Source organism: Haliotis asinina, chromosome 2 (genome assembly GCF_037392515.1).
Source record: "Haliotis asinina isolate JCU_RB_2024 chromosome 2, JCU_Hal_asi_v2, whole genome shotgun sequence".
In the NCBI taxonomy this organism is placed as follows: Eukaryota; Metazoa; Mollusca; class Gastropoda; order Lepetellida; family Haliotidae; genus Haliotis; species Haliotis asinina.
Genome location: NC_090281.1, coordinates 68992012 through 69019327, shown reverse-complemented (window position 1 = coordinate 69019327; position 27316 = coordinate 68992012). Strand labels below are relative to the sequence as shown.

The window sequence follows — 27316 nt, the reverse complement described above, 5'->3', positions numbered from 1 at the left end:
AAATCCTGCATATCAAACCTGAATAAAATAAATAAGATTTTGCAGGGAATGATGTTAGATTTTGGTTATCCACATATCAATATTGCCTGTCTAGTTTTGACTTACTTTTTACTTAGAACAGATAAAATGCATTTAAAAATACATCCCAATAATCAAAGGAGAGACGTAGGTGAGAAAATTGAAAATAACATGTCATTGTAACTTATAGAATCTGTAATTATTAAAATACATGAAAATAAAGTCCCAGGAATACTTCTTCGGTGGTGCCTGGACCAACTGACCTCCTGGTGATTATTCTCACCATGATAATATGATCTCTCTGTATGTACTGCACACCTCACCACAACCTCACCAACAGGGGAGTCTCGGGAGAGGAGTCTCAAAACATAGTTCACATCTAGTTCAGCAGCATATTAAATGAATGAGAACTAATAATCCCCAAACGCTTTAGCTCTATCAGCATTGGCATACTGAGTGAATGAAAGACTCTAACAATGTTTTCTTTGTGGCTTGGTAAAAGCCATATGACTGTGGCCTGTAGGTAGTAGAAGCGGAACCAGACAACCATGGGTTGATGTTGTGAGCAAAGAATCCATGCTGTCTGGGTAAAACGACACACTGAATCATGTCACCAAGCATGATTGAGAGATGTGTTATGCTGCTTCCATACTGAACTGTACATAACCCTAGCCATTTAAGGAACTGTATTAGTTTAGAGCACCAGGAACAATCAACACTGTCTGGATGTGATTACCTCAGCAATAATCAACACTGTCTGGATGTGATGACCTAAGCAATGATCAACACTGTCTGGATGTGATGACCTAAGCAATAATCAACACTGCCTGGGTGTGATGACCTCACCAATGATCAACACCCAGGGGTTGCATACACCTGTCAGATCCTGATTTTAAATGGGGGATCAGATACAGGCATGGTGCACTGAATACAACAAGAAGACAAAGTCATCAATATCTCCCACAACGGCAAAATAATCTTCTTGAATATGTCTACAAGTTATGATTATGTCAAATGTTTTGGCGTGTATGTAGCAAAGAGGAAAGAGAGTACTGAAAGGTTTTTAAGTCCTGCTCCGGAAAAGAGCACTACCACCAATTTGTGGGGGATAACTGACTTTTATTCTAATAGAAATCCACAACTACCCAAAGGCAACAGTAGACCACCAGATCTATCTATGTGCCAAGTTTGGTGAAGAAATATTGAACAGTTTGAAAGTTATGCTATGGAAAAGAGTACTAGCACCTATTTCAGTCTAAGTCAAACTTGTTGCCATGAAAATGCACAAACATGTTATTACCAAATCCCAAAGTACCAAAAGACAACAGAAGACAACCAGATCTATTTATGTGCCAAGTAAGGTGATGAAAAACTGAATGGTTTGAAAGTTATCCTCCGGAAAAGATAAACAGACAAAAGTGTGTGCACGCACGCACGCACGCACGCACGCACGCACGCACGCACGCACGCACGCACGCACGCACGCACGCACGCACGCACGCACGCACGCACGCACAGTGTCCAGTTTAATAACCCCTCAACACCTTGCGAAGCATAACAATAGAACACCAGGGGATAAACGAGAGAGCTAGAAGACTGTGTCAGACCAATCCTCTGTTGCTCTGGCTCAAATCAGCTGCCGAACAGTGCATGAATGATTATATCAAGACAACTGTAAAAGCATGATGTTGTCACTATGTTTACAATGAACACAGGTGTATTTGTTGGATAATTCAAATCTGCAACACTACCAACTGAGTAAATGTTATTTCACTCTTCAGTTGACAGGTGTAGGGCTGTGACTGAGTCCTTGATAACCGTGTATCAGTGACCCTCCAATAACAGGCACCACAACTTTACCATGTCATATGCTCCTATAATGTATATACCTACAGAATATTAACAGTCAAATATTGATAGTAACAGTCACATTAAATGAAGTATTGCTGTTAACATCTGTCTTGCACTTACAGATAAGCGAAACATGCACTGAATGAAGAGCAGTATGGTTCCAATTGCTGCGAATTCAACAGCGCAAGACAGGAACATATTTTTAACTGAAACTTGGGACTTATATAAGCTACCCATTTTATACTACACAGGCAATAGGCATCATGTAGTTTTCTAGGATCCAGGTATTTATTCCATGGTCCATCTGCTCAGGCTGCACTATGAGTGCGTGAGTGACTTAATTTAGTTTCATGCCACACTCAGCAATATTCCAGCAACATGGCAGCTTAATGATGTGCTTAATTGATAGGAGGAATCAAACAACTTCAAGGTTAATGATTTACATCTCCCCACACCTTTCCAGGTATTGTGACCTGTAAATGTAAAGCATTTTTTCAGAGTAATGAAGCTTGAAGGTCTTGAGAACATGACTGTGGTGATACATTACACACATAGCCTTGTATAGTTAATATATGTTTTTGTTTACTTGATTCCTGATTTTGTGTATATCGTGTTGGAGAAGAAAGCCATAACAGATGTGATGAATCTGACTACATCACATTTCACACTGAGAATTTACATGATGCAGTTAAACTGGAATTTTTGGAGAAGATGAATTTGAAAATTGACAATTAATTCCTTAAAAAATTCAAAAAGGTGTATTTCAAAAGATAATGTACTTGTCAAGACATATTCCCCTAAGATTTCAAGAACATTATTTATCTTGCACACTTACTGCTGCATCAAGTTAGCATTAGCTGTTTAATGGAAGTCTAGCCACATCACTAATCAGTACTGAAGACATTAATTGTGTAATTATAGAGAGCTTCTATGAGATGAAATGTAATTACTGTCACCTTGACCATCAGTAGACATCAGAGACAGCACCAGGGAAATATAAGTCATCAAGACATACTTTAAACTGATAGCAATCCTTACAAAACAAATTAGGCAAACCCTTGCTGTCATCTCATTCTTAAAGTCTCTTGCAGCTGACATAGGGCGCCAAATAAAATCTGCAGCTCTTTCACAGGAATGGGGTATGGGGAGCAGCAACTCATTCATAAGTACTGTCATCAGCCACTCATTCATCGGTACAGTGATCAGCAATGTATTGATCAGCAATTGTCATCAGCCACTCATTCATCAGTACAGTGATCAGCAACATATTGATCAGCCACTCATTCATCAGAACTGTCATCAGCAACTCATTCGTAAGTACAGTGATCAGCAACATATTGATCAGCCACTCATTCATCAGAACTGTCATCAGCCACTCATTCATCAGAACTGTCATCAGCAACTCATTCGTAAGTACAGTGATCAGCAACGTATTGATCAGCAACTCATTCATCAGAACTGTCATCAGTCACTCATTCATCATTACTGTCACCAACAACTCATTCATCAGAACTGTCTTCAGCCACTCATTCATCAGTACAGTGATCAGTAATGTATTGATCAACTACTCATTCATCAGAACTGTCATCAGTCACTCATTCATCATTACTGTCACCAGCAACTCATTTATCAATACTGTCATTAGGAAGCCATTAATCAATGATACAGTGACACAATATTGTCATTAGCAATTCATTCATCAGTACTGTGATCAGCAACTCATTCATCAGTACTGTGATCAGTAACTCATTGATTAGAATTGAATATACACATATTCCCCTACCATTCCAGGTACATTATTGATCTGTACATTTACTGACAATTGCTGCATCAAGTTACCATCAGTTGGTTTATGGAAGGCTAGCGACATCACTAATTTGAGTATTCATCAGTGCTGAACACAATGCATGCTGAGTGCAGCATAAATGTAAACTCACTCACTCACTGATGAGCAACACATTCATCAGTACTCATCAGCAACTCATTAACTAGAACTGAACCAAGAAATGTGAAGGGGTGATTGCCACTGTCAAGTTTGTAAGATACAAACTCGCTACCAAACAGAAATGAAGATGTTTGATGATTTTGACAAACCACAGATTTTGAACACCTCAAATCAAGAAGTTTCACAAAAACTCATCAAGCAGTTCTCAAAATGAAATGAAATACAACTATAGTGTGCTACTTGGAACAACTTGTTTCAAAAACATAATCATGAAAATTGTAAAAATTTGAACCTATTTGTACTCTATACACTGCACAAATATTGTAACTGTAAAACTGTCTTAACATCTATTCAAAATCTCATGCCTTTAACAAAACTTAAGAACTTAAAAACACATCAGCTCAATCCATGAAGCAGTTGAAAAGATGGTGACGTTTGAGTAAGGTGGACTAACAGAGGACTATAATGGCTTCAAATTTGCAAATATGGCTTCCAAACACTTGGAGACAATTGTCCAAAAAGGTTACACACATTTTGACACCTCTTCAGTACACTAATAGGGAATGAAACTCAGCCTGAACAATGTATGACAGATTACCAGTCAGTGAGATGAAGTGCAAGAAAGATGTGTTTACATCAGCTAAATAGATGCTTCACAACAAGGACTGGTTCTGCAGCACTCTGCAGCAAGATGTCTCAGTTAGTCATTGGCACTGGCTTCTTCTAATGGCCAGTAATTACAACAGCCAGCAAACAAGTTAACTTGAAGACAACAGTCTAATGTGAGCTTGCCTCACATTAAGCGAGACTAATGTTCCATGAAGCCATTGTGATTATCACTGAAGCCATTGTGATTATCACTCAAGCCATTGTGATTATCAACAATTACCCTCTTGCCGAGGTCTAGACCACCTGTTGGAATTCCTGCAGACCAGTGCAAGCAAACAAATCTGCCAAAACATCTTCATCGCCATAGTTTCTTGTGACAACATGCAGTTGTGTGTAAAACATACTCAAGGATACTGTTTAAGAACATGAAAATGTCAAAGTGATTGTACACTTTGCAAAACAATAGCACAAGATTTGTTTATTTTTTTTTGATATATGCAGGATGAAATCTTGTGCGATTTCCAAGGAAACAAATAATCAAATTAGGTCTTCTTATTGTCAAGCAAAGATTATAAAAAGTGGAAGCTACCACAAAGACTAGGAGGATCACATTCTGTTATGTTGCTACTTCAGATGTGGAGAGAGGGAGAGAGAGAGTGAGAGAAAGATGGAGAGAGAAAGAGAAAGAGACGGGGGAGGTTTTATAATGCATATACTTGCATATATATATATATATCGCAGCCGATGCGTAGTATCTGATCACTTGGGTCCTCATTCTCGAAAGACCCGTGAAGGTGCTGGGCTAGTTGCAATAAAAGGTGACTGACTGAATGCTTGTGTGTCAGGAGAGGCGACTGACAAGATCAGGTGCTGAGGCTCGCTGACTTGGTATTGTAAATGGGCTGAAGGTTTCTAGGCCTATGAACGTTTTGAGAAGAGTTAGCCATGTGTACTGAGGCACTGTTTGGATTATTAGATTGGCAGTTTTAAAGCATGTTTCAGCATGTCTTTATGCTAACAGCTTTTAACAACAGTCAAGAAATCATAAGTTCAGGTGACAAGAACATAGCACTTCACTTGATCCTGTCTGGTAAATCCAGGTGTAACAAGTGCCTGCTTAAGTTACTAAGCCTTCTTGAATGACTATGAATCTTACTTTTGTCAGGTAAAAAGTGCCTCTGAACTCTGGATTCACTAACTGCCATCATAATGACCTCTACCAGCCTCAGAATCTGCCTGACTGCCTTTGCGGGTGAATATGACTGGCAGATTTTATTTGTTTTCATATATTTCATTTAAATAAAGAGAGAGTGAAACCTGGGTTTAACTCTCTGTGATTGATTGAGTGAGTTTGGTTTTGCACAGCTCTCAGTAATATTACAGCAATATCATGGCAGGGAACATCAGAAATGGGCTTCACACACTGTACCCATTTGGGGAATCAAACCTGGGTCTTCGGTGTGATGAGCAAACACTTTAACTACTAGGCCACCCCAACTCTGTGTTAGTCATCTGGCTCTGAAGACACATGTACTATGTAACTTACGTTTCAAATATAAATGAATGATTATGAACACATTCTGAAATTAATACATTGCAACCGGGGGCAAATGCAGCTCAACAATTACATCACCAACAATGTTCATGACACATTTCATCCATCTGGGGATTTGAACCTGTATCTTTGATGTCAAGAACAAACATTTAACCATCACACCACCACCACTGGAGTTCAAGAGGCCCAAGCATAAAACATGGTAACGGGACACCCATCTGTATCTCAAGTCAAATCACAGACATATAAATCACCTTTCTGAGCTTGCTCCTGACTATCAATCAAGTTCATTACAACACAGTCATTCACCATTACCTGCCTGCAGCATTAGCGGCATCAGCTGGCTGCTGTCACTGTAGGTCTCCCATACGACCCAGTCATTCACCGTTACCTGCCTGCAGTATTAGCGGCATCAGCTGGCTGCTGTCACTCTAGGTCTCCCACACGACCCAGTCATTCATCGTTACCTGCCTGCAGCATTAGCTGCATCAGCTGGCTGCTGTCACAGTAGGTCTCCCACACGACCCAGTCATTCATCGTTACCTGCCTGCAGCATTAGCGGCATCAGTTGGCTGCTGTCACTGTAGGTCTCCCATACGACCCAGTCATTCACCGTTACCTGCCTGCAGCATTAGCTGCATCAGCTGGCTGCTGTCATTGCAGGTCTCCCATACGACCCAGTCATTCATCGTTACCTGCCTGCAGTATTAGCTGCATCAGCTGGCTGCTGTCACTGCAGGCCACCTGACACAACATGTACTGACTTATACACAGCCTGGTAACAGCTGGGTACAAAGGAATGAACAGAGATTGTGTCACTAGACGATACAGGTATTTATTTGTCATGTGGTTCTAACTAAGTGCTGGTGAGATGATACAAAAGTGGTGAAATTGTACTAGTGTGATGACACAGGTGTTGAAATTGTATCAATGAAATGACACAGAGGTGGTGAGAATGTATCAATGAGATGATATAAAGATGGTGAGACTGTCCCAATGAAATGATAGTGACAATGAGATTATATCAGCTTGAGATGAGGTGAGATCTTATCACTGAGATGATACAGAGGTGAGATTGTTGCACTGAGATGATACAGAGGTGAGATTGTTGCACTGAGATGATACAGAGGTGAGATTGTTGCACTGAGATGATACAGAGGTGAGATTGCGTAACAGATTTGAGATAGTGGCACTGAGATGATACAAAGGTAAAATTGTTGCAAGGAGATGATACAGAGGTGAGATTGCATAACAAATGATACAGAGGTGAGAGTGTTGCACTGAGATGATACAGAGGTGAGATTGTTGCACTCAGATGATACATTGTTGAGATTGTGCTACAGATGATGCAGAGGTGAGATTGTGCTACAGATGATGCAGAGGTGAGATTGTTGCACTGAGATGATACAGAGGTGATATTGTTGCACTGAGATGATGCAGAGGTGAGATTGTGCTACAGATGATGCAGAGGTGAGATTGTTGCACTGAGATGATACAGAGGTGATATTGTTGCACTGAGATGATACAGAGGTGAGATTGTATCACTGAGATGATACAGAGGTGAGACTGTTGTAGTCAGATGATACAGAGGTGAGATTGTTGCACTGAGATGATACAGAGGTGATATTGTTGCACTCAGATGATACAGAGGTGATATTGTTGCACTGAGATGATACAGAGGTGAGATTGTTGCACTGAGATGATACAGAGGTGATATTGTTGCACTCAGATGATACAGAGGTGAGATTGTATCACTGAGATGATACAGAGGTGATATTGTTGTACTGAGATGATACAGAGGTGAGACTGTATCACTGAGATGATACAGAGGTGATATTGTTGTACTGAGATGATACAGAGGTGAGACTGTATTGCTGAAATGATACAGAGGTGAGATTGTATCACTGAGATGATAAAGAAGGGGTGAGATTGTATCACTAAGATACAGATATTTACTGTCTGTGTAGGACATAAATGTGGAGAGACTGTAAATCTGTGTCACATACTTAAAAAGATATGATCTAGTTTCTTGCTAAACATTTAACAACCGTGACAGGTCATGCTGGACTCAAGAAACAAGAGCTATTATTATCATAATCAGCACCCAATATATGTCAAACACCCCCCATAAGACTTTTTCATGCCATAAAACAGCAGTCATCTGAACAATCTCCTACATGAGGAGATATACAGTCGTCCTTCCATCCATTGCTATATGACAACAAAGATAACAAATAGGTGACTTTAATCACATGTCTCTGAGGTCAGTCAAATTCTGATTGGTCTTGTAAGCTAATTTTCAAGCAAAAGACACAAATCAACTGAACATATTTGATAAAAGAAACTAGACTCCAAACTATAAATTGACACAGACTGATTCTATACATTGATCTGATCATAAACATCATCTATAGGCCGTCTGCATCATATAAGACGAGATCAATGAAGACACGAAAAATACGTAATTCATGATTAATACACACATATTGGAAACATAATGAGAAGGAAGAGAGATACTGCAAGATAAAGTCGTAGATAAAGGAACATCTAAACAGTTCCGGAGGCTGTATGCTGTACATTTCTCTTGCTACATCAATAATTACCTAGACTACACGCTGCTGTGCCGCCTCTTCATCCTAATACAGCTCACCGTACCAGGGATATTGTTGCTCACTTCTACAAATACCATCGCACCTATCTATTCAAAAATCCTCAAGTGAGTCGTTCATCACTACCAAGCTCCTTGTCAACACGTCTGACATAATTGATATCATTTGGCAGAGCACCCTGTCCTCAGATGCATTAGGTTTTACATTAAGCCATTAGGCTTGGTATCACAATGAGGGGATATCTGACACATTATATGAAAACATTGTTTGGACCACATCTCACTGATGGCCAAATGGAATTCCAAATGACTGAGTTTGTATGACAAGGTTGTTTGGGACCATGCTCAAATGGTGTCAGGAAGAGGATATGTTCTAGCATCCAAGTAGATGCTTTGCAGGTAAACGGGCTAAATTCTCATTACATCTGTTAACTGTAAGTGAAAAATGATCTTTAAGTGGTTGTTGAAAAGAGAGAATGATTTTCTGTTATTACCAACTCCTGTAATCTGGAAGCCAAATTCTGAAAAGAAAAAGTACAATTCATCTTCCTAAATGCCAAGGTCGAGTGTGCATGAAAGATACTCTGTATTTCCTAATTAGTTATGGAGGTGAACATTTACAGGTAATTTGTTTGTCAATCTGCTTCCCACTGCATCCACAGGAGGAAGACTTTCCTTACATGTGGCACATAAAAAAGGTTTCTTTACAAAACTTTGTAAAACCCAAGTGTACAAGAATAGTACCAAACCATCCTGACTGAAATCAAATACTAATACATGAACAACAGAGTTTTCATTTCCTGAATGCAGGAGCGAGCTGGGTTTCGCCATTTGATTCACATCATTTCGTTGAGATGCCCCTGGAACCGCCACTTTAGTGAAAGTAAGATCATGGTGCTAACGAACTGAGGTGCATTATCTGGAACTCATAACTCACTCAAAAGATCCTAGCATGATTAGCTTAAAAAAATCCCATCACACAACGACCAGGACAAGTCAGTTTTCATTTGGGGCAATAAAATAATGGTTTCCATCTTGTCCCTGAACTACTAGATAATTTCCACTTGTTGTTTCAAACTGCAAATAAACTTTGACTTCATTTTAACATCTGCTCATAATGTAGCTATCGTTCTTTGAAATTTATCACTCTGCAATAAGTAGTCCAGTAAACATTAACATCAAACATTGTGTCATGAGATTAGGACAAAAGGAAAATTAGTCAGGTCAAGTTACTTTTCTTGAAGTCACTTGCTCTGTGGCACGTGGCTTTTTTAAAATAAAACTGAACTCCTACATACCAAGAATTGATCACCTCGGCCAATGTACACATCTTCCAGTGGAGCTACATTATTATTTTGAATTTCAGAAAAAAATTCACAGAATGGATTTTCTAGTCTTGTATGGATAACAGAAATATTACGGTGTGATTCAATCTTAAAACTATCCCTTTTCAGCCCAATCGTGAGCAAAGAGCATGACACCATGGCGTTAATCATGTCCTTTTGAATCTGAACCCGCTCAACACCAGGGGAACTTCAGGTAAAATGTTCCTCAAAATAGCAGAGTTTTTCAAGTAAACAGTGGTTGAAAATGTAATCTTAATCACCATGAGCACCTGAAGGCAGGAAGAACTCAAGACAATGTTCGCCAACATAAACAGACACTGCAGGATATGTCCAATCACAAGGCATAGTAAGGAAACATATGTTTATCCAAGGTGTCAAATTTCTTTTGTGAAAACCTAACAGAAACCAGCCCATACAAACTGTGGTTATCTGCAGCAAAACAGACAGATACAGATACAGATATGTATCACATTGTATCTATATATCAATCAGGTTGTACCCTGATATGTATCACATTGTGCCAAATATGTATCACACTGTATCTAGATATGCATCACAATGTATCTAGATATATATCACACTGACATCATAAGGCGAAAACATCTATTAAAGGTCTACCCCTATCTGCAACTCAGATCAAACCACAGTTTCATGGCAAGGGACACCAGAAATGGGTTTTACACAAAGTACCCAAGCGGTAGATTCAAGTCAGGCCTTCAGAGTGATGAGTGAGTACCTTTACCACAAGGCAACCCCACCACCATGGTCTGAAGAGGACATCTTCAGATGTCAAAGATTTTGTTGACCATTGTGAGTGACTGGTCTTAGGTTCTTTGCTGTTTAATTCTGCTATTATCAGGCAGCATGTAATAATAATAAAGACTCATTTCAGTGTATGAAACTCCTACCAAAAGACAGGAAGCCCACAGTGCTGATAACTTAAAAAATGTTGCCAGCCCTGTCAACATGTAACCAGCCCTGTGTTAAAAATAGAGATATGGTATTAAAATAAAGTAATTAATGAATTACTTGTAGTGAGGTAAACAGAAACATGTGCAAAAGCAACTTTAATAAAATCATAACTTCGTGGTCACTGTTTGATTAATTTAGTGTAACTGCCACCTGAATCAGAAAAGCAGAAAAGAATGACATTATTCAGTGACTGAAAGCATTCTCGAGACCAGTCTTATTTAGCTTTAGATAAATGGGTAGGCTGATCTGTGGAAGTTACAGTTTAATCAATGATCATGAACTATACAGACATCTAGCTACCACAATTGTACATTATTTTGGAAATATAGCAAGCAGGGCAGACGCCATATCATTATATATACAACACTCCTCATACTCTGTCATCAGGTTAGGTGTCGTCCTTCAAACATCAAATGTTAACAATAAGTACATGTAAATGAATAACAGTAGTAGTCACACTTTAACTGGGCCTATATTGCTTCAGGCAGCAGCTCCAGCATTTCACTTTATGAAGAGACTGAATGCTCCACCTCTGATTCTCGTTCAGATCATGAATAACATGGATTGCACATAAATCAATTGATTATCTGGTCCAGGTTCCAATATTGACATCAAGATGTGGCTGAAATATTGCCGATGTAACGATAAATAGTACTCACTCACTCCATTAGTGACAACCACTTTACACAGCTGGAACATTTCTGAGTACAAGAAACAAACTACTCCCTCAAGAATGGGCCGAGATCAGAGGCTTTAAGAAGATGGTGATAATTCAAGGATATTAATAGTCCAAGCCAGGTGATAACCCTCGTTATTGCTGCAAAGTGCACTGGCCATGCTGCGAAAATTGGATAAAATTCTTACTAAATATTTACAGCCTTACTTAAAGGACAGGTACTAAATGGAAGCCGATGGCGCCAGAATGGTGAGCGCACCTACTATAAGCAACAATCTCACAATGATGTTCCACTTTTATTTACAGTAATATGATTAGGGCTCCGTGATGTGGCTTCTAAGTGTACTAAATATGAGTATTGCAATCAGTATTTGTGCAGCTCGACACCTAACTCAATTAAGTCCCTGTGGCGAACATACTGTATGCACCAGCAATCATTTACCTTTACCGGAGAGTGAAGGGAAAATAGTTGAAGGTTTCAGGATGCTGGTCTTGAACACGCTGTAATGACTATTTGCCAAGCAATATGTACATGACCTGTGAGATGAGATTTTACCATACGTCATCTCTGCCCAGCAACAGAACAAACATGACAATTGGACAGGGTTTGGGGTTTCTTTTTTTTCCAACCTTGCGAACATTTCTACGGAATCATCAATTATTCTGGCTTAATGTGCTTGCACTAGCTCACCAGGTAGCGAAGTCCCTTATGACCACATACACCATAATGTCATCACAGAACATGTTCACCTTGAAAACTTTGGTCAAGACGGTCTTCTCTCTCATTGACATCGGGCTCAATCAAAATAAAATAGCAGTTAATGGATGTCCAAATTACACAGAAACAAGGTGTTTAGGTTTAGGAGTGAGTAAGTGAGTGAGTTTACTTTTATGCTGCAATATTCAAGCTATATGGCGGCGGTCTGAAAATAATCGAGTCCGGACCAGACAATCCAGTGATCAACAACACAAACATCGATTTGCGCAATTGGGAACCAATGACATGTGTCAATCAAGTCAGCAAGACTGACCACCTGATCCAAGTAGTCGCCTCTTACGACAAGCATAGTCGCCTTTTATGGCAAGCATGGGTTGCTGAAGGCCTGTTCTACCCCTGGACCTTCATGGGTCATTTAGAATAGAACAGGAACTACAATGTCAATACTTTACCTTGCAAATAGTCAGTCTTGCCTTGCTGTCTCTCCTAAAGAACTCATCTAAGTTCTCCTGGCCAGCTATTGTCAAAATGTTTATAGCCCTATGAACTTACTTAAGCCCATCATTAGCACACTGGCTACAATTAAAATGAAGAATTCTTTGGCCATGAACACTTCGAGAATAATGGCCCAACTTTCCTTATTTTGGCAAGAAAAAGCTTTTATCCTCTTCACATATTTTAAAGATTACTGAAACTGACAGACACAAAACGGATGCCTTAGGCATCAAAATTGTTACAGCACTCTTCTCAACTATCTCACAAAGATTATACTGATACTTATCCTGTAAAACAGATTATACAAGAGAACATTTCCAACTTGTGAATAAACAATGGCATTTAGAAGGTGGTCAAATGTAACATAGGTTATATTTGGCATTACACTTTCTCAGTACTTGTTTGTTAGGTTGGATCCTGTGCTGGATTCAAACCCACACAGGCACCTAATCTTCAGTACACAAGTCACTGACATAACTAGTCAGTCACCATGGCTTTCATGGTGGAATCTATACTTGAGAAGGTGTAATCCCAAAATGTAACAGATGGCATTGGCAAACTTGATCTGACATTCCCTTGACTGACCTTCATCAGTGCTGTTATTTGAGAGAAAGGATTGTTATACAGATAAGGTGCATAGTGTCCAGGATCCTCTTAAGTAAACATGACTTGAAACAGGCCTGTATGTTCCACTTGTAGAGAGAGGAAAGGGAGGGAGGGAGGGAGAGAGAGAGAAAGAGAGAGAGAAGAGAGAGAGAGTGTGTCGGTATATTCTGGTCTGACAGGACAAAAAGTAGCATTGACAGTTGTTTGATATTTGAACCACATGGCTAACCATTTTATAGTGAATCACCGAGTCACGATGCTTTTTAGTATCAAGAAAATAGTTTAATTCACATATAAACAAAGATATGACACTTGGTGCATTAGACTTCTTAAGACATTTATCTGCAGTGTTGTGTTGCTAAGTAAATTTGTGATTGAAATATTTCTGCAGCAGGGGTTGTAAAACGTTTGGTGATGACGAAAAAGAGGTAATCAGTCTTGCCCAAACATACACTATCTTGACAACCATAATGAGACTAATACTGATAGACTGACCCAACTGTGACAAGACTATAGGTTACACTGCACAAAACAAGTGTTTGCCACTAACATGGCAATGCCCCCACCACTAAAGAAGAATAAAATATTTATAACATGTTCATTACTCTTTACTTTTTGCTCAAACACAAGATGCATGAAATGACTGGTGTCTAGATTAAATCACCCAATGTAGGCTTGCCAACAAAATTGAGGATATTGGTTGCAATGTTTCATGGAATATTGCATTAACATAAGTTTGAAAAGTGGACAAGGTCACCTAAATCGGCTGGTGTTTGCACAATCCCCTGATGTAGACTCACCAAAAGTAGGCTGTCACTAACTTTGAAGACATCAAATAAAACAGTTCATGAGAAATGTTAAAGAGTGTGAAAGGTGATCAAAGTATCATAGTGACCTTGAAAATAAAGTCAAGGTCACCAAAACTGACTGGTATCTGCATAATCCCCCCATGTAGGCTGTCACCAAATTTGAGGATATTAGGTACAATAGTTCATGAGATATTACACTAAAAAAGAATCTGAAAAGTGGCCAAAGTGGCATGATGACCTTGAAAATAAGCTCAAGGTCACCAAAAATGACTTCTGTCTGCACAATGCCCAAATGCAGGCTATCATCAAATTTAAAGATATCGGGTGCATTAGTATGAGATATCGCATTAACAAAAATCGGGACATACAAAGGGACATAAGGATGTATCTACAGACGCCGCAGAATACATAGCCCGCCGCTCTGCGTTGCGGCAGGGGACAGTAATCAAAACTCTTATTCTACAGTAGGTCAGATACACTTCTCAATAACATGATCACAGCACTAAACATCAGAAGTCCTGCTGCAATATGGGCTTTTCAAACTTAGTGCTACAGCATGCTTCATATGTCAACTCACAGGTCAGGACACTTCCCATGAATTAAATAATGTTTGAACCTGTCTGAAAAAAAAAACAATTGAGAAAAATCAACTGAATCTACTCAGTGTGACTTTCTGACACATGCCATAACTCACCTTCTCTGTTGAGACATCTGTATGTGCCCCGGCGATCAGTAAACAATCCTAGATGAACAGTGTCCTCATCCTCCTCATGAATGTCCGCATCTTGATCTGCAAAACAACAGACACAGTGTTACTGCATACAGACTGTTATCAGACTCCGTCATATAGGTCCCAGTCCATGATGTAATTGTTCAGGATCTCATCGACCTTCACCTAGTGACAATCTGGCCTGGCCAAAGTCCTCCACACCGACCAGGTGGGTGCAAGTATTTATATCTGTGTACACACAAACTGCATGTTGGTTTACATTGTAATGGAAAAATACATCGTTTACTGGTTGGCATGTGCAAGTGATACATCAAACAGATGACAAAAGAGCTATACCCTATTCAAAAGAAATTAGAGAACAGTGGCCTCTTTCATGGGTCTATTAAATCCGTCATGCAGTGACGCATTAATGAAATCATGAAAAAATTGAGCACATATCAGATAGATCTAACAAAGCTGTCACCTGTGCGAATGAACCACGGTGGCAGCGCACAGTGGTGTAAATGTATGTCAACTACTGTTCCTTATCTGTGAGTTAAAGAGTGAGTGAGTTGTCTTTTATGCCGCTTCCAGCAATATCAATATGTCACAGTGTGGGACACCAAATATGGGCTTTAGACATTCTACCTATGTGGGGAATAGAACCAAGACCTTCATGGAACGAGTATACGCTTTAACCTCTAGGCTGACCAACCGCCTTGTATATTAAAGAGAGCTAAAAGAATACTGTTGAATATGTAGTATTTCTATGCAAAAAAGGCTTCAGTATTCTTAGGAACTGGATTATGACAAGTGGTTATAGTTAGAGCAGGCATCCACTATGAGGTCTGAAATGTACAGGACATCTGGTAAGACTGATCTGGTGATCATGAAAATGTGGCTTGTTGTTAACACTATCGACCACTGGTTTCATTGGTCCAGGCCCAGTCACACAAGTGTTTGAATGACATTAGGGAAAATAAAACGTTCACTTACTCAGCTGCTTTTGAGAAATATGTTTGAGTCTTTCAACACGAGTGAGTGGTGCCATGAGAAACAGCACAACTGAGCAGAGACACTTAGTGAGTCAAGCATGGTTCTTTATGACAAGCTGGAGGTACTGAAACCAGTCTTCAGTTCCTTGCAATCTGCCGTTTTCAATTCCACCATGCTTCATTTTTAACAATTTTACAATCTTACTTTGCTCTGTATGACGTAATCATTAGCAACGTTATAAGACAGGTCTCATTTCTACTACTGTACCAAAAGGTAAACTAAAATACTCAAAACAGTAGCCATAGGTGTAAGGGGTACCATACAAGTCTATCATTGATTCATCTTACTAAGGCATACTGGTCCCTTTCACTCACCCAGGCACCTTACAAAGCCATTTGACCAGACCATCTGATCGGGCCACCTGACCGGGCCATTTGATGACAGGTCCCAATCATTGGGATACCTTATTGTGCAACCTTACTGCACCACCTCAATCAAACTCTCTTGACAGGGAAACATAAATGGGCCACATTACGGGCAGTAGTCTGGAAAGCCCTTTCTTTTCTTCAAATACTGCATTCTACCGCATCAAAATCCCCACGGTTACAGAGTGTTGACAAGTTCCTGAGTGCATCACTAGTTACATCTACACGCAAATTGTGCACATGCTATACACAACGACAGAGAACACAATTATGCACATGGATTTCATGCCTTCTTGTATCATCTGCTGCACCACAGCATAATGTGAAAAACTTGTCTGTGAGGACAAGAATAGATTCATCACAAGCAGTTACTTATACTGGAATACTACTTAGTTGTTTTGTTAACCAATTAACTAATAGGCTGATATTTCCGACAATGAAAACCTTGCAAATAAATCATCCCGCACAGAGACAGGAAGTGGGATCAATTTGGTGAAGGAAAAGAAATTGGAAATCTATAACATGGTATCAGATGTGACAGAGTTAATTAGAAAATACAAGAATACATCACTCAGAGGTCAAGATGCCGCTTGATAATCCAATCTACTGTTTTGACATCGTTAGTATTTATTACACACACACATTATATATATTTATATATTTTGATGAAAATCGGTAGTATTGCTGCATGGCCTGTCACTCACAGTCAGTATCTGCATCAGTCAAAGTAAACTTTGGTTCAGCATTATTTGTTACACTGGCATTATCAGTCTAACAAACCTTATTAGAAGGTTGTGTCAGTTAACCTTTTGAACTGACCAATCAGAACACATCTTACCAAATTGTGACAGTTAACATACACACATACCATTTGAACCGTTTCCTAAGAAATGTTAGTACTCAAACAATACTAAATGCTATTTTCCGCACAACTGCACGCAAGTGATACACATGCAGTTATTTAAAGGGACTCTTGCCCTTCAAAGATGATTTCAAACATAGGCCAAAATACATTCACTCTGAATACAGCATTGCATGGTTAAAACATGACATACTTGTGTTGTAATAACCAACCTCCATCTTGTTACAACCCTGACAAGTTATCAGCCAGGTTTTCTCGACTGAGTGGCAGGTATGAAGCGACATACAAGACTACATGTAGCACAAGCATGTCAGACCTGCACAGCATCCCCAAGGTTTTGCATGATACATGATTCTTGCGTAATGACACAACGATGTTGCCAAAGACTCTCAAAGTATTATATGGGTCAAGCTTGACACAAGTTTTTTGAGTCACGGCAAGAATTCAGTTCAACAAGATCGATTTGATAAGCAAGCAATGGTAGATTTGGTGAGGTCTTCATTACTTCAGATATTTCTTTCAGTTCATGTTAATAACTATAAGCTACAGTGAATAAATCACAAGCATGATCATTTGTTCAGTATACTCTGCTTTGTTATGACCACATAATATGATAATATATTATTCATTAACTACCAATAACATTCAAATGGCAATACAACACAAAACAACTGTCTTAACAAAAGTCTTGCTTTTTACGTACACAAATAACTATTACACTAAACTTTTGATTACCCCAACATATTGAAAATGACTCCCCAAAATAAATACTGAGTCACCATGACTCGTTGTTTTCAAGGTCTGTGCAAAACCCTGATTTCCTGAAAACATTTTTAAACATATTCAGTATCTAGAACAGAAATTCCTAGAATATATCAATTTTTTAGAGAGTGGAATTTATTCAACATCAAAGTAATATATGCTTCATGTCTGTCTTACTGCTTGGCTTCTGTCATGCAGATCAAAGAATAAACATCAAGACGTTTAGTTGAGAAAATATGGTAACCATACTTGTGATACGCATTGACATTTGCAGAACTTCAACATTGAGTCATCCACTCAAATTCAACAACAGAATTGGGCTTCACACATTGTACCCATGTGGGGAATCGAACCTGGGTCTTCGGAATAATGAGTGAATGCATTAACCACTAGGCTGCCCCACACTCCACTCGAATTTAGACGATGGCATGCACAACGCTGGGTAACACGTGTCTGAATTAAGGACAGCTGGAAGGACTTATTTTCATGCCATTCAGATCACACCTGGCACTGCACCATCTGAATATATTATACAAGTAAATTAGTACATGGATCGGGATTCAAGCTATAGTCTGACAACAGTTCTCAGTGTATGTCCAGGCATCACTCATACATAATACACAACAGCAGAAGCAGAAGTCATCTCTTCTGCATGGACCGTAGCTCAGTCTAACAAGGACCAGGATCCAGCAGCCATTGTCATTGTCTTGCTCACTGTCCCTGAGCCACATTTGTTTTCCTTCTCCATGCAATGCTGAACCCTTAAATGAAGCAAGTCTAGATTTCCTCATGTTCTGAGTTTCAGGTCTCACTGGGGCATCTTTCAAATGAGTTTGTTACAGTCAGAGTTGCATGTATAGGTCCTAGTCTACCATTGTGACTGAGGACAACTAGACAGAATCAGAATCTGAACCACTGAAAGAATGACCATCAAAGGGATGAATAACGAACAATTATGAACGTGAAAATTGAGTCACTTATATAATAATATAGTGCTTAAACTTTTGAGAAAGAAAGTTCACACATATAATGCATGACAGACACACCAACATTATATTGTTCAAAGGCTGTTTAAAGTGAGTTCTGAATGCTGTTTTGGTTGGCAATCCATGATTAAATGTCGCCACTCACCACTTTGAAATATCTCAATTTCAGTTAATGATTATCGATTTCCTTCATCCATATCAATTGTGAGCTCTTATAGTGACTGATTGATCCTCACTAAGCTGACTTCTGTCATGTTACACAGATTCTCTGTCAGTTGATTCATGTAAATTTGCAATCTGCATCAACTGCAAACAAAATTTAGTGACATAAAGGTACAAACGAAAGAAAATCTGCTCAAGAATTTCATTATACCCATGAAAGGCTACATCCACAAAACTAGCTGCTCCAAATGTGAATGTGACTGTTTTACCTTAACTAAGACAGTACCCACAAATACAGATGAATGTTTGATTTGATTTTCATTGAAATCTGATTCTACTCTGGAATACTTCAGAAATAAGCATCAGTACCAAATGCCATTCTCCATATTTAACACTGGCATCTTATTGACAGTGTTAAGATCAGTCACCCTGCAATGCAACAGAGGAAGGTTAGCCTATAAATACACCACTTCTCAAGTGGTGTGAAGCCCAGCTAAATATAGAGTAACTCCAACTAGCTCTCTGACATTGTTCAGTGACCTCTTTTCCAGTACTTACAGAGAGATGTGTTTGTTTCCTGAGGCCACCAAAACATAAACAAGCCACATCAAGCATTTGATAGTTCTCCTAATTGCTAAGGAAAGCAGAATGAGTAAGTTCTTAAAGATTATGATTTTGTATTATTGACTCATTCAGAAAATATAACCAACAATATTTATCCACCTGAAGGTGTTATTAAATATTCTTTTTTATTGTATTGATTTTGTCAGGCCCCAATGAATAAGAGAGAAAGCATGGAGAGGTATTTCAGCAGCTATTATCATACCAGGCTGTCGATAATCAAATCTGGTAGACGTCTCATTTAGTGCAGGCTTACACTCAGTCTTCATTCTTGTGTGATGCATCGAAGCAATTTTACATGTTTCTCAAAACTAACATAATACTATTATGCATTAATTCTTCCTAATATTTTTTTCTTTTCTTCTCCTACTGGTGTTTGCGAAAAAGGTGAAATACAAACTCCACCACAATGCCTTACAACTTCATTACACTCTCATATTACAGCACAAGGAGTAGAATAACACAGTAAGGAGCTCTTTTTGCAGTATCAAAAACAGACTGTTTGATTGACTCAGCTTGCTTTTAGATGTTAAAATTGCCATCTGCATGTCAGAAATCCAAAATATAGTGTAAAGGATTTAAAAATAAATAATTTACCTAAAGAAAGTATGAAAAGGACTGAATCTTGCACAACACATTTATGATTTTCAGCAATCCCTACCTGTTTTAAGAGGTGACTTGCGAGGTCACTGACTTGGTGGACACATGTCATTGTATTCCACTGATGCAGAATGATGCTCGTGATGTTGATCATTGGACTGTTGGTCCAGACCCGATTATTTACAGACCGCTGTCACACAGGTGGATCATTGCAAGAGGCATATGGCAGTTTTGTTCAAACATCAGTCTAAGACAGCAGTTATATTACAAACACAGATCATTATCTAGGGTGAAACTGGTGTTTAAAAAAAAACAAACACTAGTACAACCATTATAATAGTAACAGGGTTCCATGACTTGGGAAACTGCAGGTCACCATGCCCCAGTGAAAGAATCTGCTCATTCTCTCAGTCACTGGTTTTATCTGCCAAGACTTGACTCTACTGACTCTGTCATACTCTGACATGACTTTTCACTGGACCTTATGATATGGAAGGAACAGTACAACAACAGAAAGATATACATGAATATTTAATCAGCATCTCATCCATTCTGCTTTGAAGCAGATGCACAATCACTCTCCAGTAGAATAACAAAAGAACAACCACACTCGCTCATCACCATTACAAACATGGCAGCAATGACACGGACCTGCAACATTAGCACAGACATTACTGTTTGTATGGCCACTTGAGCTGTATCTGTCAGTACACGCAGTGTGTGTTCCAAGGTAGTCTGGCTGCGCTGCAATTAAGTTGATGATCTTGTGACATGTGTTCTTTAAGTGTTTCTAATTTAAACTGCTGAACTCTCAAGGGCATAACCACATGAGGAATAGAGTCAATGACTCTTGGCTGTGACCTGCAGGGAACATGTCAAACATCTCCACATTACTTTCCCTGTCAAACAGTACATGGCATGTTGATAAACTTTACATGGCTTTATTGGTGTGACATACACAAAATGTAACTTTGAATTGGAACTAAAATAAGAATATGGAGTGTGCGAACTTGTTTTAAATTGTTCTAAAATGAGTATGAAACTTTAGAAACAGTCGCTTCCTGGACTTGATTGACATTTTCTCTCTTCCTGTTACCTTGGAATGCTCTTAGAAAATACATACACACATCAAGGAAATGATACACAGTATGTCTTTTCCATGGTTACTTTCTTCTCCTTTTACAAAACATGCTTAGCAGGGAATTTAGGTAGATTCATGTGAGAACTCAACATGTCTCTCTCGGAGTCATTGTATTACAACTATATATATAGCTTGTTCTGACTGTTGACACTGGCTGACAGAAAAGCATCAACCTTCAGATGAAACATAACTAAGGTATTTTATTGTGCACATTCCAGGAAATGCTTATGCAATATTTGAAAGGGATGAGGACTGGTTCACCATGCCGATACTTGATAGTCACCTTCCCTAAAGACTTTCACACATTAACCTCGAGGGAGTAGGACCACTGCCACCCAGACAACTCTCAGCTAGAATTGCCATTTCTACTGCTATGAAATTGCCACCCAGAATTTTATGTAATTTTATTTAAGAAAACAAATGCAGGCTGTATATAACACAACTTTACATGATAGGAAGTCAGTGTTTTGGGGTATATTAATATATCTGAGCCCGCTTGCACAGAGTGATCTTCGTTACAATCAATCTTAGGCCCCTACATTCAACTTTACAATACCATACAATTGCCCTAATCCACTTGCACAAAAACAATCTTAAGACAGCATGGATTTAAGATCGCGATCTTAAATAAGATCGAACTCTTCAACGTTGGAGGTAGAAATTTCTTAAACTCCACTCCTTTCTACAGTTGTCTGCAAGTGCGCATAGCATGCAGCGCAAATAAAACGTGGAACTGGTTACTGCATGCAACTGACTTGCCTTTCTTAGTTGCACCTTGCAGAATTTTCTTGAAAAAAAAAAAAAAATAAAAATAAAAAATAAATAAATAAATAAATAAATAAATAAATAAATAAATAAATAAATAAATCGAACAAAAAGCAAAACACTCACAAATCTTTGAAGGAAATGATGACGTACAAGATAACACATATAATCAGTCACACCTCGTGGGTTATTCTCTAATTTTTCTACATTCTAATTTGATTTATGAACTAGGAATGTGATACTGTAACCACAGAAACATCATGTTTTATGAAAATATTGAAACACAAACAAAGACATTTAGGTTTTGGGTTACTGACCTAATAATCATGAAAATTAAAAGATAACATATAAACAAAAATTCCTCATGATATAACACCTAAATGTACCATGATCTGTAAATGGCTGTCAGTGAAGCATAATTTGGCATCTGGTTGGTATTATTTGGAGTAAAATCCCAAACATATCCCACAAGCATTAGATTTGTAAATATATGAAAGGGTGACATGACTGTGGGAGTGTTGTGGAAAATGCAAGACGGAAATATGAAAACGATATTATTCCGTGTGTGTTGTATGTGTTGTTAAATACCTATCTACAGTATGTGAATTGATTTACTCTAGTTTGTTCACAATTGTATCTTTCACATACCTCTGCAAATGTATTTTTCCTGTTTGAAGAATACTTGTATTATATTTAAAATGCATAGATTAAAACTCCTGTCTCTCGTCAGATTTAATTATAGATTTTCGAAATAGAAAAAACACACATAATTTTGTATGATACCCAACTGTAGATTATTTTAATGATAAACTAAGACAAGATCATTGACTGAAAAGAAATACTAGTATATGTGGAGAATTGTGATGTCACAACATGGCATACATTGCATTTGGGCATGGCAGATTTTACAGCAATGGCATAATATGCAAAGGGAAACCACTGATATCCTGCGTAAAAACTATGATTAGCTGCCCTTGAGTTATTGAAAAGGTCATGGCCACTGCTAATCGCTTGCAGATACCTTTCGTTACTATCCTTTCCTTGTTTATCAAAAAGGTATGGTGTTCAGACTTTTTCCAACACTGAATCAGGTGAGAATTGTACTTTATGATATCGACTCGATAATGAGTTTGTTCACTACCGCAAATAACAATATTTCTGACATTAAATCGATGTTGCATTCTCCGTGTTGTTGAGGTGTCGAGGCGAATCATGCAACATAAAAGCAATCCTCAAACGTAAAGTTAATTATCTGCGTGAAACTGACACCAACTTGAAAGCCATTTTGCTCCTGATTACAATGATCTTAGGTCCTTACAATTGGTTCCAACCAATTGTAAGTTTTGATTGGAACTTACAATGATTTTAGCCTACAATCGCTTTGTGCAAGTGGATGATGACTGTAGCCGAAGCCTAAGAATCTTAAGAATTTACAATAATTGTAGCTCTAAGATCGTTTTGTGCAAGTGGCCCCTGACTTTTAACCCTGATAATTTTGCATTTGATTAAGTCTTGATTTTAATGCAATCTTGGGTTTCATGAAAACTCAACATAGTAGTGATCAGGTATCACTGTGAGTTGAGATGTAGACATATTATTTTGTTATTTTGTAAAGGCTTAAATTTTGAATTAAAAGTTCAATTTTTAAAAAATTCTAGATTGATGTGCAAGATTTGTGAAGTTAGTTTTATGGAACCATTACCATTTCACAAGACTTGTACAAGTATATACAGTGGAAGCTGTCGAAACCGGCACTCACTGGGACTGAAGAAATAATCCAGTTTAGACAATGTGCCGGATTGTACAGCTGATGATAAATGATAAATGTATAAATCACAGATGGGACTGAGATTTTGTGCCGGTGTTGACAACTTGCCGGATTTGACATATGCCGGTTTTGACAGATTCCACTGTACATAATAGTTAAATAATTTCTAAAAATTATAAATAAAAGACTGGCGTACATCTAGACCTGCCTCTTCAAAGGGTAGAAATACTATACACCTTGTCCTCAGCTTTCAGTACAGCCTTGGAGCAAGGTTAACATTACACTACAATAGACAGGAGGTGATATTTACATTCACCTGTTGCAGGCATCAGTGTGCACCTGTCAGAAGATGAAGACTGAATGCTTTGATGACTGAATAACCTGTGTGTCATCACGTACAGAAAGACAGGAATATGTGTAATCAATAACTTACCTTTCAACACTTTAAGACAACCACATGGTATGACAGAGAATATGTGACAAGAAATCTAATAAATATTTTATTGGCCATCATGAATGTTTTAGTCTTGTTTGGCACTAATAATGACTTAATGTCTTGAGAAACTATTTTAGCTTTGAAGAAAAAGTCATTATCCCTTTTTGTTGTATTGTGCAGCAATATTGAAGCTACATTATGGGTGTATGGCAATATTGTAGGAAACCATCAGTTGAAGGCCCTATGTTCAATGACAAGAGTCTGACCACAAGTACCCTTACAGTTGGCTGTGTGCATAACACATGGATGCTATGGCCATTCTCTGATCTTTCAGCTAAATGGTCTGGCATAAATAGATCAGTAAGTGAGTGAGTGAGTAGGTGTTGGGTGGGTGGGTTTGGTGAGTGAGTGAGTGAGTGAGTGAGTGAGTGAGTGAGAGACTGCCTTTACCCACTTGGCTGCCCAACCTTCCCACTCACTGCCCAGAATACTGATGCTCCTCCTTGATCATGTTTCAGTATTCTATTGTTTTTCAAAAGAAATTAGCTCAGTAAATTTCGTTTTGAACACTTTACAAATGACAAATTTCTCACTCTTAATTATGGTTAATTCTCAAAACAATGCATCATTCATTCATATGCACTTTTGACATGTTAAACCTAGTCTTCTGCCTCCAGAGAAAACTTGTGATTGTTATTGGAGAGACACAAAGTTATATATTCTTGCTTGTCATAGTCTTTATATTACCTCATTACTGAAAGGATGTTTGATGAAAACTGTGCCTATTTCCCACAAGCAAATTCTCTGTTTGTTGTTTGAGTGTGAGCAAGCTTAGCTTTAAGCCGTTTCTAGGAATATTCCAACAACATCATGTCGCAGGGACACCAGAAACTGGCTTCACACATTGTATCTATGTGGGGAATCAAACCGAGTCTTTGGCATCATAAGCAGCAGTTGTAACCATTAATTTACCCCTATTGCCCTGCTATGGTTTCAACAAGTAATTATGACAATGCTGCTCTTATTTCACTTGCAGTAATTAAAAACACCAAAGAATACACCTGAATAACCATGGACTTCATACATTCACTGATGGATGACAGTACAATAGAAGCCGTCAAAACTGGCATCTGTCTAATTCAGCAAGTTGTCAAATCCAAGTCCCTTCAGTGGCTTGTAGATATATATAGGATATTTATATAGTGCACATATCCACGGACTAGCGCATGCTCAAGGTGTATTTCTTCAGTCCCAATGAGTGCTGGATTAGACAGCTTCCACTGCACATATAAAAACAGGCTTTTCATTACCCCAACAACAGCAGGGATGTAACACCTACATCCTCCCAGGCCTTCACAGTATGGTAATGGCTCTCAGTGCCTTTGCATGTGGATGGGCTCAAGGTTAAATTAATTCACAGAGGCCAATGGAAACAGAACCAATTCCTAAGCTGACTCCTTCTGAGGCCAGAGTAGGACTGCTCGACCCCATCTGCATCATGAAGTCTGACATTTCAACACTTCAACCTGAAGACACCTTATATTCAGCTGTCAACCAATGACACAAGCTGTTCCTGACTAAAGACCCATCCTGTAGAGACACTGACCAGACACTGTTTGTCTTACAAACATCTAGGCTTGGGAATCTACCTGTCAGTTGATAATCATGATCATTAATCAGTCAATATAGTCATGAGAATAGTTTACATCATATAAACAAACATGTGAAACCCATGGAAACAAATAAAAAATTTGTAAGTGATCATTGTTTTTTTAATGAGGTAGACTTACTTCACTTGTAAGACATGAAACTTTATGGTTACCAACTACTTGTATAGTGTATACTTTTAGCTTGAAAATGATGTATGCTGAAACGTCACTGTACGCAGTGAACAAGAAGTTGTCATTCATAACGTTGTATGCAATATCAACGATTCAACAACTTCTAGAATGCTGATCAAACAGTTATGACTTACTTAACTACTACTTGTGAAAGTAATAAGAAAAAATACAAATGCTATTTCAGTACAGGATATTTTGGGGTTTATGCAAAACTTGTGAACATTATCTGCTTGAAACATGTTTATTGCAACATACCACTGCACAGTCTAAACCTGGTGTAACATAAAACATACAAAAGTTTCAATTCTTTGAGAGGCATTTTTCAGAAGTCAGAAAAGTACAAACTTCTCTATTCTGAATAAAGAAGTTGTTGATCCATAAAGTTTCTCCTTTCTTAAAATAATCTTTTCTCTAACTCCTCATGCTGTTTATGGAGCAGTCTTGATTCTTAAGTCTTTTACAAAGCAGCCTTTACAGACTAAAATTAATCTACCAGTCATTGTTGCCTCAAAAATTAGGTGTCCACTACCAGTTTACAATGTATGTGGTCAGTAACGCTGAACACAATTCTGACCTGATAAATAAACCACAAAGAGCACATTCTATGACCCCTAAACCCACACAGGCTGACAGACCTGATGTTTTATGATCTTGTACCCCACACCATCAAACAGCACGGCCCCACATCAAATTTATACTAAGTGTTCATAAACTATGAGCCAAGGATTACCTACTGGGCAGCTCTCCATCTACAAGGATGTGTACGGACAGAGACAAGAAATCCATACCAGAAGGAAAATAAACTATTCTGTTATCAAAATTCTCCAATGGGCAAAGACGCACTGCATCTGCCTTTTAAGAAAAAAAGTGCCTTTTTGTTGACTATATTTTCAATATTAATGTTTCTTGGATAAATAGGAGCTTCAGTGGACCATTTAGACAAGGTTGCCACAAAATACTTTATCTTTCAAGGAGGTCCTGAGAAAGCTACTTTTGAGGTCTTGTGGCTGAGGATAATGACAGTGGTGCCTTTT

General features: G+C 38.5%; 1 protein-coding gene across 1 annotated transcript in view; it reads right to left on the bottom strand.

Moving 5' to 3' along the window:
- The window catches only part of LOC137274208 (gem-associated protein 5-like), a 183713-nt gene that overhangs the window by 46160 nt on the left and 110237 nt on the right, over positions 1-27316 (bottom strand). Inside the window, exon 18 of the mRNA XM_067807265.1 lies at positions 14903-14998. Coding sequence (XP_067663366.1) covers positions 14903-14998 — 96 coding nt within the window. The remainder of the gene's footprint in view (positions 1-14902; positions 14999-27316) is intronic.